Source organism: Stegodyphus dumicola, chromosome X1 (genome assembly GCF_044657685.1).
Source record: "Stegodyphus dumicola isolate Sdum_Otavi_A_Nest chromosome X1, ASM4465768v1".
Taxonomy (NCBI): domain Eukaryota; kingdom Metazoa; phylum Arthropoda; class Arachnida; order Araneae; family Eresidae; genus Stegodyphus; species Stegodyphus dumicola.
Window position 1 is genome coordinate 184,118,786 of NC_140780.1, and position 18,952 is coordinate 184,137,737.

At 30.5% G+C, this 18,952-nt stretch overlaps 1 protein-coding gene across 2 annotated transcripts in view; it reads left to right on the plus strand.

Moving 5' to 3' along the window:
* The window catches only part of crm (cramped chromatin regulator), a 233,351-nt gene that overhangs the window by 156,701 nt on the left and 57,698 nt on the right, over nucleotides 1-18,952 (plus strand). For both annotated transcript variants that reach the window (XM_085808035.1, XM_085808036.1), the window contains exon 13: nucleotides 1,762-1,999. In XM_085808035.1, the coding sequence (XP_085664161.1) occupies nucleotides 1,762-1,999 (238 nt within the window). The remainder of the gene's footprint in view (nucleotides 1-1,761; nucleotides 2,000-18,952) is intronic.

Consider the following 18,952-nt stretch of genomic DNA (forward strand, 5'->3'; position numbering starts at 1 on the left):
GGCGCTTTTACACGGAGTTGAAGACGGTAGCGTGACATAATGGACGCTCCAAAAGAGGAACAGCGTGGTGTGGTCAGGTTTTTGACAGCTGAAGGTGTTTCCCAACATGAAATTAGTCGCCGTATGACTGCTGTGTACGGTGAACATTGCATCGCATTGGCCACTGTTGAATTCACCCCCCCCAAAGAAAGCAAAGGCTGTCATTTCCTCGGGAAAGGTGCTATTGACTTTTTTTTTTTTCGATCATCAGGGGCCATTACTGATTGAATTTGCTAAACGTGGAGAGACTGTCAATAGTTTGTGATATTGTGCAACGCTGGATCAGCTGCGTGTCGCAATTAAGAACAAACGACCTGGAAGATTGACGAATGGTGTGATCTTGCTACACGACAATGCTCGTCCCCACGTCGCTGATGTGGTTAAGACACAACTGGCAAAGTTCAAGTGAGACACGCTGCAATATCCTCCATACAGCCCAGATTCGTCGCCATGCGACTTTCACATTTTCGGGAAACTGAAAAAACATCTCAAGGGTACCAGATTCGTGTCGGACGCCGCCGTGAAGGAGTCGGTTATAGACTTTTTGAATCGACAGCCCAAGGAGTTTTATGAGACGGGGATCACCCGGCTCATTTGTCAATGGGATAAATGTCTCAATGTTCATGGAGACTACCTTTAAATAAAGTACTCTGTTTGTCATATATTCGCATTGGCTCACTTTCATTTGACTCGCCCTTATACATTATTTTGAAAAATATTGATCAATGTTAATTATTCAAAATAGAGATCTTATACATGGATATTTCAGAATTTGTATTCTATGAAAGACTTTTGGGCTTCTGTTTTGGTATGTATACAACCTGTAATATAATTTGCATTGATTAAAATTGAAAACATATTTGTAATTATCCATGAATATCCATGAATAAGGAGTTTTTTTGTTAGAAATTAATAAAATATTTTTAAACAGGACGGAAAACTTATAAATTACTTGTATGAAAATTCTTTTGGCATACCAAATGTAATAAAATTATGAATTAAAGACAATAGTAATTAAAAAATATTTCAATATTTTAGAATTTAAGAGAGGAAATTAGATTAATCAAATTTATGTATGAATTTACCTGTCAATGCAAATTGAAAATTATGTCAAATATCACAAATTTGGAAATTAAATGTCTCAGTGAATTTTTAGCACATGGATGTCCTTCTCCTCCTCCTCTCTTTTTTCTCCCTCCTTCCCCTGTAAAGAGTACAAAATTTTCCTGAGAAACTTATAAAAAGTTAGATTTCATAATTTTTAAAAAATTTATTTCTTGTAATTTAAAAGTGCTGAACATGAATATTTGCATCATTTTAAATATTTTTGTAAGTGGAAGTATATGTCTATGACTAATAGTTGTGAAAATAAAGACCAGGTAATGACTTTGGGTAAATTATACATTCTTATAAAATTATTGTTTTGTATGCAAGTTCATATTTTGTATGGCTATTATATTCTGGAGATTTATCATGCAGCTGCAAAATGTTTCATTCAATGCAGATTAGAACATACAGTATTGTATATATAAATGAATATGTAGTCAGTAGGACATTCTATTTTATAATTGATTTTATTATAATTGGTTTTAATATTTTGTGTAGCTGTTATAAACTATTCTTGTAGTAGTTTTCATGTCTTACACTTGTATGTATTCGTTATTCCTTATTATACTTCCTTTTTTATTCATTATTGATAATTATCATCATTTTACATCTTAGAAACTTCTGCCTGGGACAAGGAGAGGATGCAGAGTGCGTCGAAAACCTTTGGTTGTTCAGAGACCTTTGCTGCCTCGTGAAGGAATGAGAACTCTTTCCGGTCCAAGACCTATGACAGTAGTACATATTGTGCCTTCTGTTTCACCATTAACTGCTGTCATACCATCTAGCATTACAAGAGCTGAGAATAAAATTAACATCCCTTCCGCAAAAAAGGTTATGAAGATTATTTCTCCAGGTAATTAACACAGATTTGAAACAATTTTATCAAAAATGCAATTTGGAAAATATACATTTCCATTAAATTGAGAATATATATATATATATATGAAAATTATCTGCTAGGAAATGTGAAGTGAAATTTAGATAGTTAAGTATGCTGTTGTAAAAATTAAGAATTGGAATTTTTAAATAAGGAAACTGGAAGTAGGAATTAAAGAATTAAAACAAGAGAATTATTGTTGATTCAATAGGAGAATTCCAACTTATCAAGGGCAATTAGATTCTCTCCCTGCAAACAACAGCAATTCAAGTGGATTGTGTTCCATCATTTCGCATTTCTGAACAAAATCCCTATTCAAATTAAAAATTTGCTACTTAATTTTATAAATTCTGAATTTAAATCTTAAAGAAGTTCAGAAATATGAAATAATTTCCTGATGTAATTATAGACAATTAGTTAACTTTAAAAATGAATAAGACTAAAAATAATTATAGTATTCATACAGAACAATACTTAAAAAGAAGCGTAAAGGAAAAATGAAATAAAAATTAAGATGGAAATGAAATGAAAGAAATGTACAAATAAAAGTCTAATAAACATTGGGCTTTCTTTGCAGTTAATATGCCAAAAAACAATTGTAGATTTTTACTTACATTTTACCCTAACTGAAAGTGAATTAAAAATGGTAGTATCACAGACAAATGCTTGAAGGAGCTAAGAGTTCCGTGAGTAAAGTTTGGGAGGGTCCATTTTGCTGTTACATTACTAACAGCACCTGTTCTCAGCAAACAGTTTAAAACTGTAGTGGCATGAAACTGAGTCAGGACAGTGTTTGCCATTGGCATGAATTTTCTTCAGTTTGACAGTTCAGCAAAATAAAACGACAGAAAATCATAGTAAAAACTGTTTGCTGAGAACTGTAAAGAAAAAATGCAAAGTAAAATTGTTAGTTTTATAATTAACTCAGTGTCTGAAATTTAGTGCAAAAGGAAATATTTTTTATAGTTTAATTTCAAAATAAACAAATCGTCAAATATAACAGGACATCCTTTCTTACCCTGCTTTACAGTTTTGGATGAGCTTATCATTACCTGCTAGTTAATTAAATTTTATATGCAATGCCAGCTTTTGTAAGAAAATAATTAATAAATTGTGTGGGTATGTTACTTTCTGTAACTACTTTTGTGAGTAAAGCTATCTCACCTTTTAAGTCGCAAACTTTTGAAAAAAAATATTTTAATCCTATTAATTTGATATATTTAATAGCAGAAAAATTAAAAATTCTTCTTTTATCTTTACGTTTAATCATTTTGTAGTTAAAGACATATCAAGCTTTTCTATATCTTATTGATTTTTATTGGCTTTATTAATTTTTAAGCTAGAAAGATATATTGGAAATTTTTCTCTGGCATCATAATTATTAAAACTAATTATATCGTCAATGTACCTGTAGACATTTCCAAAAAGATTTAAACTCACTGAGTCTAGAGTTTGTTGAAACTGAAAGTCTTTTTAGTAAACAAATATAGGTCAGAAAGCTGTGTCGAGAATTTCATACCCATAGGAATGCCATTTATTTGTACAGTCAAAAGTCGTTAATTCGGACACCCATAATCCGGAATGATCTATAATCCGGAATTCAAAGCTACAAACTTTCTGCTCATGCGTTGCGTTGACGCATGCGCGTAGGACTTTTACGGCTGTGAATATGCGTGTGTGCATGCGCATAATACGTTTACGCATGCACGTTTAATGTATAACAGACGGTATAAGCTAAGCTAAAATTATCTAATTCAGTTAATGTTGCAGATTGCGTTGTTCCTTAATCTTCGAATTGGATCTGGCTTATTATTTTTTGCAGACTGTTAGAGCAGTTTTATAACAGTAAGCTTGAACTTTCGATTATGTCAAATAGAATTTCCGATATATATTTACTAATATGTAAAGGATCTACAAAGCAAAAGTATGTTTTGATGTCCATCAAACAAAAAGTGGAATTGCTGCAAAAAATGGATAAAGGCATAATCCTTTGTTTATCTAACCATTCCGAAATCTGTTTATCAATCTCACGCTGCTCTGCGGCGGGACGCGCAATGAATTGGAAGTTGATCTGTCAGCACTATCCTTATCTTCAGGGCAGATGTTTTTATTTTATTTGGCTTATAATTCCTTACTAAATGTAGTATTTCATCTCGATGTACTCCATCTTTGATATGATTTAAATCAAATTCCTCATCATTATATTTCGCTTCCGATAGTGAAGAAAGTGACACAGAGGTTATTGAAAACGAAGAAATTTCGATTGACAAATTAGTCGGTATTCTTGACGCAGCAATTATAGGACTTCAACAGCGGAACTTTGTAACTGAAGAAGAAATTATGTCTGTTTATAGAATTAAACAGAAAGTATTATCGCATAAAACGAAGCAACTTAAACAACTTACATTGAAAGAAATGTTTAATAAAGTAAACAAATAAATATTAAGCTTTTTTTTTATAAATTTTGATACCCTTTAGATCATAATTTTTCTTTATTTCATAAATTACGGTTTCATATTTTTAATTTTATAATTTCTGCATGCCATCTTACCAGATTTAAACTGATGATCTATAATCCGGAATCGCTGAAGTCCTGACGAGTCCGGATTAATGACTTTTGACTGTATAAAAATGGTGTTCTCAAATTTTATTAAATTTTGTAACACCAAGTAAATTTAATATAGCTGTTAAACAGTGTGCAGTTGAGGTAAGTTCTTCATTTATCTATTTTAATTATTGAAAGTATTTCTGGAAATAAGTTTGGCAGTTGCAGTAGACTTTTGTAAATTTCTGGTAAGGGAAGAAGAATATACAGATTCTCAAAATCATAGGAGTTAACTTTCTTAATTTCTAGTTCTTTAATAATAGAAATAATTGTGAATTTATTAATGCTCCAACAAAAATTGTGCTCTTTTCTAGCAAAGTTAAAAATCAAGTCATTAACTGTTTTAAGTTTTTGTGCAAATAAGACGTCGGTGTTCTTTTTATGATTTTTGGTCCTATTGGTAATATATCTGAATTTAAGTGGTGTTTTATGGAATTTGAGAAGAGCATAGAGGTTAGAAAATGTCCTGTTTTCAGTCGGAATTGCAATTTTAATTTTGTGGTGAAAAGCATTAAGCTCGTGTATAATGTAGATTTCATGTTTTAGTGTTTTCAATAAGTAATGGGTTAATTGAGTTCTACCTCTATTAGCTGGCTGTAGTATTTTTTTCAAATAATACTGAAGTTGTTACTTGCTTTATCTACTTTAGTGATAGTAAATTTTTGCAAAAGAGCTAGAATTTGTTAGACTTATTTCTATTTGAATTATTTGAAAATTTAAATTTATGTATATGTTTTATTTTCTTCAAAACTTTCCTTTTCATTCTAGAAATGTATTACTTGGTAGATAAAGTTTATTTTTTGTTTTAGTAATGAGTTTTTGAGGTTACTAAGTATTAATAAGGCAATGTACGTTTTTAATGCTGTAGACTGGTCTAAATTTAGTTCCTAATTTCAACAGTTCTGTTTAACATTTTTGTAATTAATCCATCTCTTAATTGAAATTTGGTCAATGCCTAAATTACCAGTGATGATGCTGTTATGATATTCATTGAGAAACAGAAATTTTTCTGTCATACTACAGTATTAAATAGGCTGCAGTAGAGTCTAGATTATGGTGGTTTGTAATACAGTGGCTTAAAGATTTTTTATGTTTAAAAGATGGTATGATATGTGCTGCAATTCCTGAGAAGTGTTTTGGAAGATTTTTAAAGATATGGAAATTAACTTGGTCGCATATAGGAGGAAGGAAATTTATTTTAGAGTAATGTGAATTTGTGTTAATTTTTTTCTTGATATTTACAAAAATCTGGAATCAGGTTGTTAATAATATTTTGCTTAGTTATTGATATTGAATGCAGTGGCTAATGAACATTAAGAACTATTTTCAGTTCAACATGTATTACCAATTTTCTGGATTGTTAGCAAGTTACAAGTGTGCTACTAGTTAATTAGATTTTTAGCAAAATTTGCTGAATTGAAAAATGTTTGAATGTAACTTGAGTATTTTATTGCTAAAATGTTGTTATTGTTTTTGCAACACCTTTTTTTTTTTTTTTTTTTTTTTTAGCAAAACCTAAATTAGCAATAGGTTGAGGACTTTGTAGATTCTTTATTATCCTGATCTCCTGTGTTGAGTGCATAAGGTGTTAAGCATGTATGTACAGAGATTCTTGAAATAATCTTGATATTATTGTTTTAGTAACAATATCAAGAATTTGAAGATCAATCTTGTTGAAGTTGTTTAATGTATTCCTGCTCTGCAGTGATGATACTATTATTTTTAGAAAAGTCTTGCTTCTCATTCCTATTTATTTTTAAAGTAACAGTATTTTTTAATTTGGGACATATGATTATCAATTCTAAGATTAAGATTATTTTTGGTTTGTTCAACATATTTAATGTTACATGTTTTGCAAGTAATTAGGTAAATGCAGTTGTATGTTTTTCAAAGATATAGTTATTTTAGTTTTGGCCATTAAATTTACATGTAAGTCATTTTGAGCAGTGTCATTTTTAAAATTCACTTTGATACAAGCAGTATTGAAAAGTAAAGAGGGTACTGGCCTACAAATTTCTTTGGAGATAATTTACAGAAGTCCTATTTAAAGTAAGTACTGCTAACAGCTGTGTAATATTTTATAATTTGTAAATGGTAACATTTAATATTTAGTAACTTGTAATTGGAAACACTTTTGGATACAGATTTGAAAATAGAACTATGCTGGTATTGCAGTTCTCTGTGATTATACATTCTAAGATTGTAAATAAATAATTTCTAAAAGCTAAAATTGCACCCTCATAATTTTATATGGTGTCAGGAGTGTTTTGCTTTCAAAATGGAAATTTTAAAACCACGAGAGCCGATGAAATTTGATGGAAATCTAGCTTCGAATTGGCAGAAATGGCTGCAATCATTTGAAATATATGAAGTAGCTAGTGGATTACATAATAAAGAAGAGAAGGTAAGAGTTAATACTTTTCTTCATGTAATAGGAATTCATGGTCTTGAAATATATAATACATTTCCTATAGAAGAGGGTAAAGCAATTAAATTAAGTGAAATTAAAACAAAATTTACGGAATATTTTATTCCTAAGAAAAATATTACATATGAAAGACATTTATTCTTTACTAGAAATCAAACTGCGTCAGAAACCATAGATGAATACGTAACTGACCTTCAAAATAAAGCTAGAACATGCGAGTTTGCACAATTAATGGATAGTTTAATAAAGGACAAAATTGTGTGTGGTATTAAAGATGATGTAGTGAGAGCAAGATTGTTACATGAAACAGAATTAACATTAGAAAAAGCTCTTGATATATGCAGATCTGCTGAAATAAGTGCACATCAAATGAAAATCATAAAAGATGAGGAAACTGCTGTAAACTTAGTGAAAAAGAAACTAAGTAAACATAATTAGAATACCTACAAAGAGGTAAATACCGATAAACAAAAGACAAAAGTTTGTTCTAAATGTGGAACATCTCATGAGTATCGAATGTGTCCAGCATATGGAAAAATCTGTCATAAATGTAAAAAGGCAAATCATTTCGCGAATCAGTGTAAAAGCTATATAATAAAAAATGAAGCAGTCAAGGTAAATAAAAAAGATAGACAAATTAAATTAATAAATCATGACTCTGTGGAAGAGTTAGAATTTTATGTTGGCACATTAAACCTTAATTCAGATAACAAGGAAGAGAAATGGACTGCTGACATTAATGTAAATAAAAGTAAACTAAATTTGCAGTTAGATACTGGAGCAATGTGCAATGTTATTTCTAAAAGCAAAGTGAAATTGCTAAATGTTCCGATACAGAAGTCTGAAATTAAAAGATTAGTTACATTCTCTGGGAATAAAATATATACTTTAGGAAAAGTAGTACTTAACTGCCAATATGAAAAAATAATTATGTTGTGGAATTCCAAGTTATTGACAAAGAAGTACCTTCTATATTAGGATTAAAATCATGTTTGCAACTAGGTTTGATTCAGAAAGTAATGTCTGTTTACACTGAAGACTTACTGGAGAAATACAAAGATGTATTTGAAGGCTTAGATTGTTTGAATGGAGAATATAAAATCCAGTTAAAACACGATGTAACACCAGTCATTCACCCTCCAAGAAAAATACCCATAGCTATACGTGATAAAATTAAGAAAGAATTACAAAGAATGGAAAATTTAAATGTTATTGAGAAAGTAAGAGAACCAACTGAATGTTTAAATTCAATGGTCACAGTTGTCAAACCGAACAAAGTAAGAATATGTTTAGATCCTAGAAATTTAAATAAAGCTGTAAAACGAGAACATTATCCGATGTTAACCATTGACGAAATTGTCACTAGAATGCCTAATGCAAAAATATTTTCTGTTTTAGATGCTAATAGTGCTTTTTGGCAAATCCAGCTTGACAAAGAAAGTAGTAATTTGTGTACATTCAATACACCTTTTGGCAGATATAAATTTAAAAGATTACCTTTTGGCATATGTTCAGCTCCAGAAATTTGCCAAAGAAAATTAAGCCAAATAATAGAAGGTCTAGAAGACATTGAATGTATTATAGATGATATCTTAATATGGGGATCTAATGAAAAGGAACATGAGCTACGATTTAAAAAAGTACTCCAGAGAGCACGAGAAAATAATTTGAAGTTCAATAAGGCTAAATGTAAAATAAAAGTTAATCGTGTGAATTATATAGGGCACGAGTTAAATGAAAATGAACTAAAACCTGATTTTTCTAAAGTGGAAGCAATTTTTAAAATGCCAGAACCTACAGATGTGCCTTCGCTACAAAGATTTTTGGGAATGATTAATTATTTAGCCAAATTTATTCCTAACTTAACTCGTACTGTTACTGCACCATTAAGACAGTTACTTGAGAAAAATGTTCTCTGGCACTGGACTGAAACACATCAAAAAGCTTTCGAAACACTTAAAGAATTGATTGCAAAAGCACCCGTATTAAAATTTTATGATGTTAATAAGGATGTAACTCTTTCAGTAGATGCAAGTTCTGAAGGATTAGGTGCTGTTTTACTACAAGAAAACCAACCAATTGCTTATGCTTCCAGAGCTCTAAAAAAAAGTCAGAAAAATTATGCTCAGATAGAAAAAGAGCTTTTAGCTATTACTTTTGGATGTTCTAAATTTCATCAATATATATATGACAAACGTATTACAGTTGAAACTGATCATCGACCATTAGAAAGCATAACTAAGAAACCTCTTTTTAAAGCACCACAGCGATTGCAAAGAATGCTGTTAAATTTACAAAAATATGATCTAGATGTACGATACAAAAAGGGAAAAGACTTATTAATAGCAGACACTTTGAGTAGAGCATATTTGAATATAACAGAAGAAGATAATGATGAAGATACAGAAATTTGTACACTGATTCCAGCATCTGATGACAAAATTTATGAATTGAAGAAAGAAAGTGAATGTGATGCTACACTACAGTATTTAAAGAAATATATTCTGAGAGGCTGGCCAGAAAGGAAACATCAGGTAGAACCTCAAATCAAAGTATTTTGGGACTACAGAGATGAGTTGACATTGGAAAATTACTTATTTTTCAAAGGAGGAAGGGTAATTATTCCTTTATATATGCAAAAGGAAATGTTAAATTTAATTCATGAGGGTCATTTTGGTATAGAAAAATGTAAGAAAAGAGCTAGAGATGTTTTGTTTTGGCCACTTATGAACAAGCAGATAGAAGATAAAATTTCAAAATGTTCTATATGTAATGAATACCAGAACAAAAACATAAGAGAGCCTATGATACCACATGAAATTCCCAATTTACCTTGGTATAAAGTTGCGACAGATTTATTTGAGATTAACAAAGATGTATATTTATTAATTGTAGATTACTATTCCAACTTTTTTTAAATCTCCAAACTACCGGATACTCGAAGTCAGACAGTGATCAGTTACATGAAATCTCATTTTGCAAGATACGGTATACCATTGATAGTGATATCTATCTGATAATGGACCTCAGTTTGCAAGTAAAGAATTTGCAAAGAAATACCAATTTAAACATATAACAAGCAGTCCATACCATCCACAGTCGAACGGATTAGCAGAGCGTTCAGTACAAATGGTGAAGAAATTGTTAAAGAAAGCTCATGCAGATCCTTATTTATCTTTGTTAGCTCATAGGAACACTCCAACTAATGAGATGCTAGGATCACCAGCTCAACGACTTATGAGTAGAACAAGAACGATTCTTCCTGCATCTGAAGAATTACTTAAACCTCAAGTTGTGAAAAATGTAAAAGAAAAAATCAACCAAGAAAGAACTAAACAAAAGTCATATTATGATCGTCATACAAAAACATTAATTTAATAGAGAACATCTAAATGAAAATTATTTCCTAAAAATGTGTAATGAAATTTATTAAAATGTGCTATTGTGGAAATTAAGAATTAGAATATGTAATTAATGAAACACCAAGTTGTAATTAAAATGCTTACTTAAAGCATTAAAACAAGATAAACGTTTTCGATTCCATAGGAAGATCCCGACTTATCAAGGGCAATTAGAATCTCCCCATACAAACAATAGCAATTCAAGAAGGTTGCATTTCTGAACAAAATCCCTGTTTAAATTTTCTAATCAATTTCAGAAAATCTGAATTTAAATCATAATGAAGTTCGGAAATGAAAAATAATTCCCTGATGCAATTATAGACAATTAGTTGCAACTCATTTAAAAAAATGAATAAAAACTGTTATAGTATTCATACAGAGCAATACTTAAAAAGAAGGGTAAATGAAAAATATATGAAAAACGTAAATAAAAATTAAGAAGCAAATGAAATGAAAGAAATATACAAATAAAAGTCTAATAATCATTGACCCTTTTTTACATATTAATAGGCCAAAATTAATTCTAGATTTTACTTACATTTTGCCCTAACCACATACGAATTCAGAATGGCTGTATCACAAAAACATGCTTGAAGATTCTAATGGTTGCCATGAGTAAAGTTTGGAAACGTCGATTGTACTGTTATATTTTTAAAAGCTTCTCTGTAGTGGCATGAAACTAAGTCAGGATGGGGTTTGCCACTAGCATGAATTTCCTTACAATTTATCAATGAATTAATAAAATTAATTATAATAAAAATGCAAAATAAAATTATGGAAAATCATAATGAAAACTGTTTGCTGAGAACAGTAAAAAAGAAATGCAGAGTAAAATTAAAAATTTTATAATTAACTGTCTGAAAGTCAATGCAAAAGGAAAAATTTTTTACATCTAAAAAGGATGGCGGCTACAATATTTACAGAAACTTTTTAGCCTAAATGGGTATTAGTCCAGAAGGGCTATTAGTATCGAAATGGGTGCAATGCCGTTTCGATTCTAATAGCCCTTCTGAACCAATACCCATTTAGGCTAAAATGGTTTCTGAATCACTAAAAGTGTTGCATCACTTTTCAGATTGTTGCCAGCAAATATTATCGCTCTGTATTGTATTTAAAGAAATTCAATAGTGAAGAATCTGCATGTATGTATGTTTCTCGCATTGGGAAAAAACAGTGATATCTCGAGTCATCAAATTTTAAATAACATAGTCCTCTCCCCAAATATGAGCATCTGGAAGCCCAAATTTCGAATTTGTTTTATTGTCTGTTTCATATTTTTTTTTTCAAATTTTTAAGAAAATTTTTATTAAGAAGCTCAACAATTTCAAAGCAAGCAGTGGCAACACTATATGGGGGCAAAATATTTTTTTCTCTAGCACATAAGATTGCCTATCAAAAATTCTAAAGATATGCTGTTTTTAAATATTTTTCGCTCATGTGTTCTTGAAACGCGTGTGTGTGTGTGTGTGTGAGTGTAAGTGTAAGTGTAAGAAAATGGGGAAAAAAGGTTCCTTTGGGGATAAAATCTGAAACCAGAAAGCTTTCAGTATTTTTTTCTTATATTTAATTTAATTTAGCTTGTAGTAACTTTTAATGTCCAGTACACTACAAAGTCCATAATCCGGACTCGTCAGGCGATTCTGGATAATAGATCGTCAATTTAAATCTGGTAGGATGGCATGCATAATTTATACAATTCAAAATGTGAAATCGTAATTTATGAACTAAGAGCAATTATGATCTACAGGGTATCAAAATTTACAAAAAAAATCTTAATATTTATTTGTGTACTTTATTAAACATTTCTTTCAAAGTCAGTTGTTTAAGTTGCTTCGTTTTTTTGTGCTAATACTTTCTCTTTAATTCTATAAATAGACATAATTTTTTGTTCAGTTACAAAGTCCTGTAATTCGTGTGTCGAGAATACCGACTAACTTGTCAATGGAATTGTTTTTGTTTTCAATAACTTCTCTGTCACTTTCTTCACTATCGGAAGTGGTATTTTCTGGATTTAGAACCATACTACAGATTTGCCGTCCATTAATTGATTGATGATTGGGGCATTGTCGTCACAATGAAAAACTTCTATTATATCAACTTCATTTATTGCCTCTTAAGGAACAGTGCAATCTGCAACATTAACTGAAATACCTCAGAATCAGTAAAGATAATTTTAGCTTAGCTTATCCCGTCCATTATACATTAAGCGCGCATGCGTAAAGCATACAAAAAAAAGTTTGTGGCCTTGAGGTCAGGATTATAGATCATTCCGGACTCGTTGGGACTTCGGCTATTCCGGATTAGGGGTTTTTCCGGATTATAGATCATCAGTTTAAATCTGGTAAGATGGCATGCAGAAATTATATAATTAAAAATATGAAACCGTAATTTATGAAATAAAGAGCAATTATAATCTACAGGGCATCAAAATTTACACAAAAAAAAAGCTTAATATTTATTTGTTTACTTTATTAAACATATCTTTCAAAGTAAGTTGTTTAAGTTGCTTCATTTTTTGTGCTAATACTTTCTCTTTAATTCTATAAACAGACATAATTTCTTGTTCAGTTACAAAGATCCACTGTTCAAGTCCTGTAATTGCTGTGTCAAGAATACCGACTAACTTGTCAATCGAAATTTTTTCGTTTTCAATAACCTCTCTGTCACTTTCTTCGCTATCCGAAGTGGTATTTTCTGGATTTAGAACCAACAGATTTCACCGTCCGTTAATTGATTGATGATTGGGGCATTGTCGTAGCAATGAAAGACTTCTGTTATATCATCTTCATTTATTACCGCTTCTTTACATGTCCACATTTCTTTACAAAACCCAAAAACTGGAAAACTTCACCTTTAGTTTGTGATGTCTGAAAACCTTCAAATTCGTGCCTATCATCTTCATCATACTCACCATGAAATATGGTAGCTGGCCATAAATTATGCCAAGCTTTTTTTAACGTATCTGGAGACACATCCTCCCATGATCTTGCGATGCTCCACACAGCAGATTTTATGCTAAAAAATTTCAAAAAGTCTTGAATAGTCTTGGCATTGTTCAAGAAATTTAACATAGATTTTTAAAATGCTACTTTATATTTTCATTTCAGCACGTGCACTATTCCCATATCCATAGGCTGAATGATAGACATACAATTTGGAGAGAAGAGTAATACAGATACATTATCTTTCACTAAAACTTTAAGTGAAGTATGCGCCAAACAATTGTCAACAATAAGGACTATTTTTGAGTTATCACGTAAACCAACCGAATTCAAATGTCGCTGAGCCTTGGGTATAAAATGATTTTCAAATCAATCATTCATGAACGCTTGTGTCATCCATGCTCTTTTATTTGCGCGATATATAACAGGGAAAATCGTTACTCCTTTAAATGCTCAGAGTTGTGCATGTTTTCCGATTACAAAAATTTTGCACTTGTGCGTTCCTGCAGCATTTGCGCACGCTAAAATTTTTAGTCTTGCTGTGGAATCTTTGACACCAGTTGGAGCCTTTTCTGTAGAGGTTGCCAAGGTATTTCCCGGTACATATTGCCAGAAAAGACCAGTTTCATCAACATTGTAAATTTGTTCTGGAGATAATTGTTCACTAGTAGTGAGTTCAATGAATTCATCTGCAAATAGTTCAGCAGCTTCAGTATCAGCTGAAGTTTTTTCACCTGAAATTTTTATTTATCTTATACCATGGTGATTTTTAAATTTGGTTAACCAACCTGTCGAATATGTGTATTCAGTGTTTAAGTTCAATTCTTCATGAAATATTTTGGCTTGAGCCATTAGCATTTGACCTGCCAATGGCATGCCCTTGCGGTGATGCTGTCTGACCCATTCAATCATCACTTTGTCGTGATCGTCACTTTTAGCATAACGAACCCTTTTTCTGTTATTCATTGCAAGTGGGGTGTTGGAATCCAGAAAAAATTCAAAAAGTTCCTTTTTCTTTTTGCTTATGTCATTACAGTTGATTTTCCAATGTCATACTCCTCGCATAATTTTGAGGCGGATATGCCTTTATGCATTTTTCTGCAGCAATTCCACTTTTCGTTTGATGGACATCGAAATATGCTTTCGCTTTGTAGATCCTTTGGCAGCTACAGAATTGGAAACTTTTTGACATAATCGAAAGTTCAAGCTTCATTTTTATAAAATTGTTCTAACAGTCTGCAAAAAGTAATAAGCCAGATCTAATTAGAAGATTAAGGAACAGCCCAATCTGCAACATTAACTGAAATGCCTTAGAATCAGTAAAGATAATTTTAGCCTAGCTTATATCATCCGTTATACATTAAACGCACATGCGTAAAGTATACAAAAAAAAATAGTTTGTGACTTTGAGGTCCAGATTATAGAACATTCCGGATTACGGACTTTGTACTATATTAGATTTCAAATTGAAAACACTATGTGCCAATGATATAAGAGGACACAAGCAGTGTAGTATTATTAGGAATTTTAAATTAGCACTTTAAAATCTGTCATGGGTTTTTTCAATCCAATCTAGCAACGTGTTCTATACAAAATTTTTATGTTATACATTTTCCATTTAAATTTTGAGTCCCATAACTGACGATTTAATTTTTATATTTCTATCTTATAATCAAGGAGAAATAGGGTTATTCTTGAGTTATGAATCACATCAAAAAGTCACTGATCTTTTTTAAGTATTTGGAAGCATTGCTTTTTTTTTTATTGTAAATATCTCTGAAGGCATAAATCCAGTTCATGAATGAGCTAACCAATATGATAACTGAAATATGCCCTTATGTAACTGACCTTGAGCTATTCCGAGAGTTGCCACTCTTTGCCTGAAAAAGCTGCTTTAAGAAAACAAAGCAAGGAAAAAAGTTGCAACCTGAAGGGAAAATATATTCTTCATGGTCCTGAATGATTTATATTATATAATAATGCACATCTCCATGATTTTATAATTATTTTAGTGTTTAAATTGAGAATACAAAATGCATTTTGCTTTGTTTTGAGTTTAAAACTGGTCTTATATACCAATAAATGTATGTTTCAGAAGTTATCCGAAATAAACGTTATATCTTATTACTGCTAATTTTTATTTTTAATTACATAAAAATTAGCAGTAATAAGATATAACTTTTATTATATAAATTTTATTATATATTACTCTTCTTTTATTATATAAATTTTATTATATATTACTCTTCACTTGCATTACTTGCAAACTCAGCTATAATGCATAAATTGAAAGAAAAATTAAATTAATACAGAACAGTATTTCCACTCAATATCTTCATTCACTGGTTTATTCAAAACCAAGATAATTCTTATTGCTGTCATATATTTCCCCTTCTAGTTTAGTAAAAGTTAGCAAAGATCTTAAACTGTGGAACGTAGCGAATCTAAAGTCTATAGAAAAAAGTTGGCATATACAGGGTGGTTGAATTAAAGTGACCCTATTCAGACCCCTCTAGAACCTGTTCTACTTATTGAATTTTGATGATATTTAGTATATATGTTATATGGACCATAGAGACATGATTTCTGCAATAAAAAAATTCATAATCATCTTCTTCAAACCATTCTTGGACATAGGCCTTTTCACAATCCCTTTGAATGATGATATTCAGGCAATTCAAAAGCTATTGCTGCCATTCTGATAAAACAGTTTTACCAATAAAGCTCGATCTTTCCTCTGTAAAGGTATAATTAGCGATGACAAAAGCACACAGAATGATTTTCTAACTCGGACTGCAAATCTCTTTGTAGGTTTGAATAATTTGCATTACGAATTTTTGAAAATTTCCATCTGGTCGTTAAAATTTGAACTATTTTTTATTGCAGAAATCTTTTCCCCATAGTCCATATAATGTATATACCAAGTTTCATTAAAATCCGATTGTCAGAACATGTTCTAAAGTGGTCTGAAGAGGGCCACTTTAATTATAACCACCCTGTACTTTTAAGATAACCAGGTATCAAATATGTTTGTATATAAATATCCTAATAATCACACAATTGGCTTGAAAAATTCATTTCAAGTGTATCCTAATTCAGTTTGGCTATGCATGATAAAACACAACTGGAAGCAATTATTGTCGATGCTAACATATTATACTTAAGAAAATGATTTATGTAAGGAAACTAAGTTCCACATCAAATTCAGAATTAAATTAATTGTCAAAAACATTCCTAAAAGCAAGCTTTTTATTATTATTATTATTATTATTCCACACTATCCATAATAAAAAGTAATTGTCTTTTCTTCCTCGCATTTGAATTGAGGAAATAAATGAAAGCTGTTAAAAGTGAAAGCTTCTCTTGAAAGTCACTGAAGTTTTTTATCATTGAAGATTATAACCCTACTTTTTGCTCAGCTTTCTTTGCATGTGAAAAAAAAAAAAAATTCCGAAACTGTCTCTTGGCCACGCTCTAATGATAAAAGAAAGGTTTTCAGCTTGAAGTTTTCAAAAGTGATATCTACTTATCGATTCAGTCTTATTCTCTGGGTTTTCTTTTAATATATTATTTGCTGTTTTTATTAGTTTGTTGCAAAACTTCTGTGAAAATGCTTCCCTGGATATATGAAATGTATATCAATTTTTGGTCGAGTGAAGCTTTCATAATTTACTTACCGATTCACTTCTTATTTTTATCATGATTTATTAGGTTTTAAATGTTAGCTTATATTTTTTTTAAAATGTATTCAGGTGAAGCCTAGTAAGGATTTAATTATTAGGAACCTGGCATATTTTGTCTTCAGTGTGGTTTGATAAACATTTGCCACCAAAGAAACCATTAAAGTGTTGCAATAAATTTATATTGGGCAAAAAATAATAATAATAATAATAATCTGTTGCTGCTGCTAAATTTTTGTTTGTCTATTAAACGCGTTTTTAGCTTCAAATACGGTAAAATTATCAGAAATTTCCCTATATGAATTGTATTTCCTAAAAGCTTTTCATATTCTGCAGTATTTACTAATTCCAGTGACTGAATTTACATGTCCAATTTTTATGAAAAACTAAAATCATTTTCTCATAATTTTGCCCCTTTTAATTTATTTTTCGTTCAAGATTTGGTGCTGAAATTCTCATCTCTTTTCTTGTTTACAGTTTAATTTTAAAATATCAAATCATCATATCTAACAGGACATTCTTTCTTACTATCCTTTACAGTTTCATATAAGCTTATCATTAGCCGTTAGTTTAAGGATTAAATTTGATATTCAAACTCAGCTTTTTAAGAAAATAATTAATAAATTATCTGGGTATGTAATTTTCTGTAACTACTTGTGTAAGTAAAGCAGTCTCATCTTTTAAGTCGTCAACTTCAGATTTTTTTTAATTTGTAATTTGATTGAGTATTGTGTCACTGATGCCTTTCCATTAAAATTTATCATAAAATTCTTTTATCATAAATTTTATTTGTCTTTTATTGAAAGATATATAAGATATTGATTGAATGCACACAGGTCCAAAGATAGGTTGATAAAATCTATTTTATAAAAGGAAACTTCAGTGTTCTGGAACATTCCACAGAAATACTTGTACACAGTATCACAGAGTTCAATTAGTTGTTACACTTCAAACTACTAACTAAACTTTGCTTGCATGGTTTTAATGTTCTGCGTTAAACACAAGCAAAGCGAATCTAAAAGGTAAAGCTTCCAATACTCCGAAGTTACTAGGAACTAACAGCACACAATAACAAAAACTCAGCTCTGGTCTTATATAGTTTTCACCCAGCTGCCAAGATATTTCTAGTACTTTCTGCTACTCAAAATTACTGGAGGGCATATGAGGACTGAATTACGGTTCACAACTAATACCGTCTTTTTCCGAAAATAAGACACTGTCTTACTTTCTTTTTTGGTCCAAAATACGCGCTAGGGCTTATTTTCAGGGGAGGGCAAAAATAAAAGTATATTTATATATTTTTATTTAATATTTATTTTACACAGAATACAGAAATTTAAATTTATTCAATTACACTCATGTCATCTTCTTTTGGAACATCGTCATAAATAAAATTCTGATTTTCTTCTAAATCCATTTCTTGTTGAATCATTGGTCCGAATCTCTCATGTCTTGCGATATAGCTATCATTAAATGAATACTTCTTGTCTAAGTAGCCTGTTCATGGTGCATTGGAAACATTACTATCAGTTATTTTGTCCAATGAATTTTTTACCCAATTCACAACTTCTTGTAAGCCTGGTTTTACAAAATTACCTCGATGATTTCTCACCATTCTGTTTTCAATATATTCATTGATTTCGGAATATTTTGTTTCAAACATTTCTCTGAAATGCGAGTATTAGGAAAGCTAAAAATTATTACTTATACTTAATAAATCAACAGCATTTTTTAATGAATTAATTTTGTCACATTATTTTAACTAGGGATTATTTTCGAGGGATGTCTTATTTTACAAAAACTTCTGAAAATCACGATAGGGCTTATTTTCAGAGGATGTCTTATTTTCAGAAAAAGACGGTATATTACAATT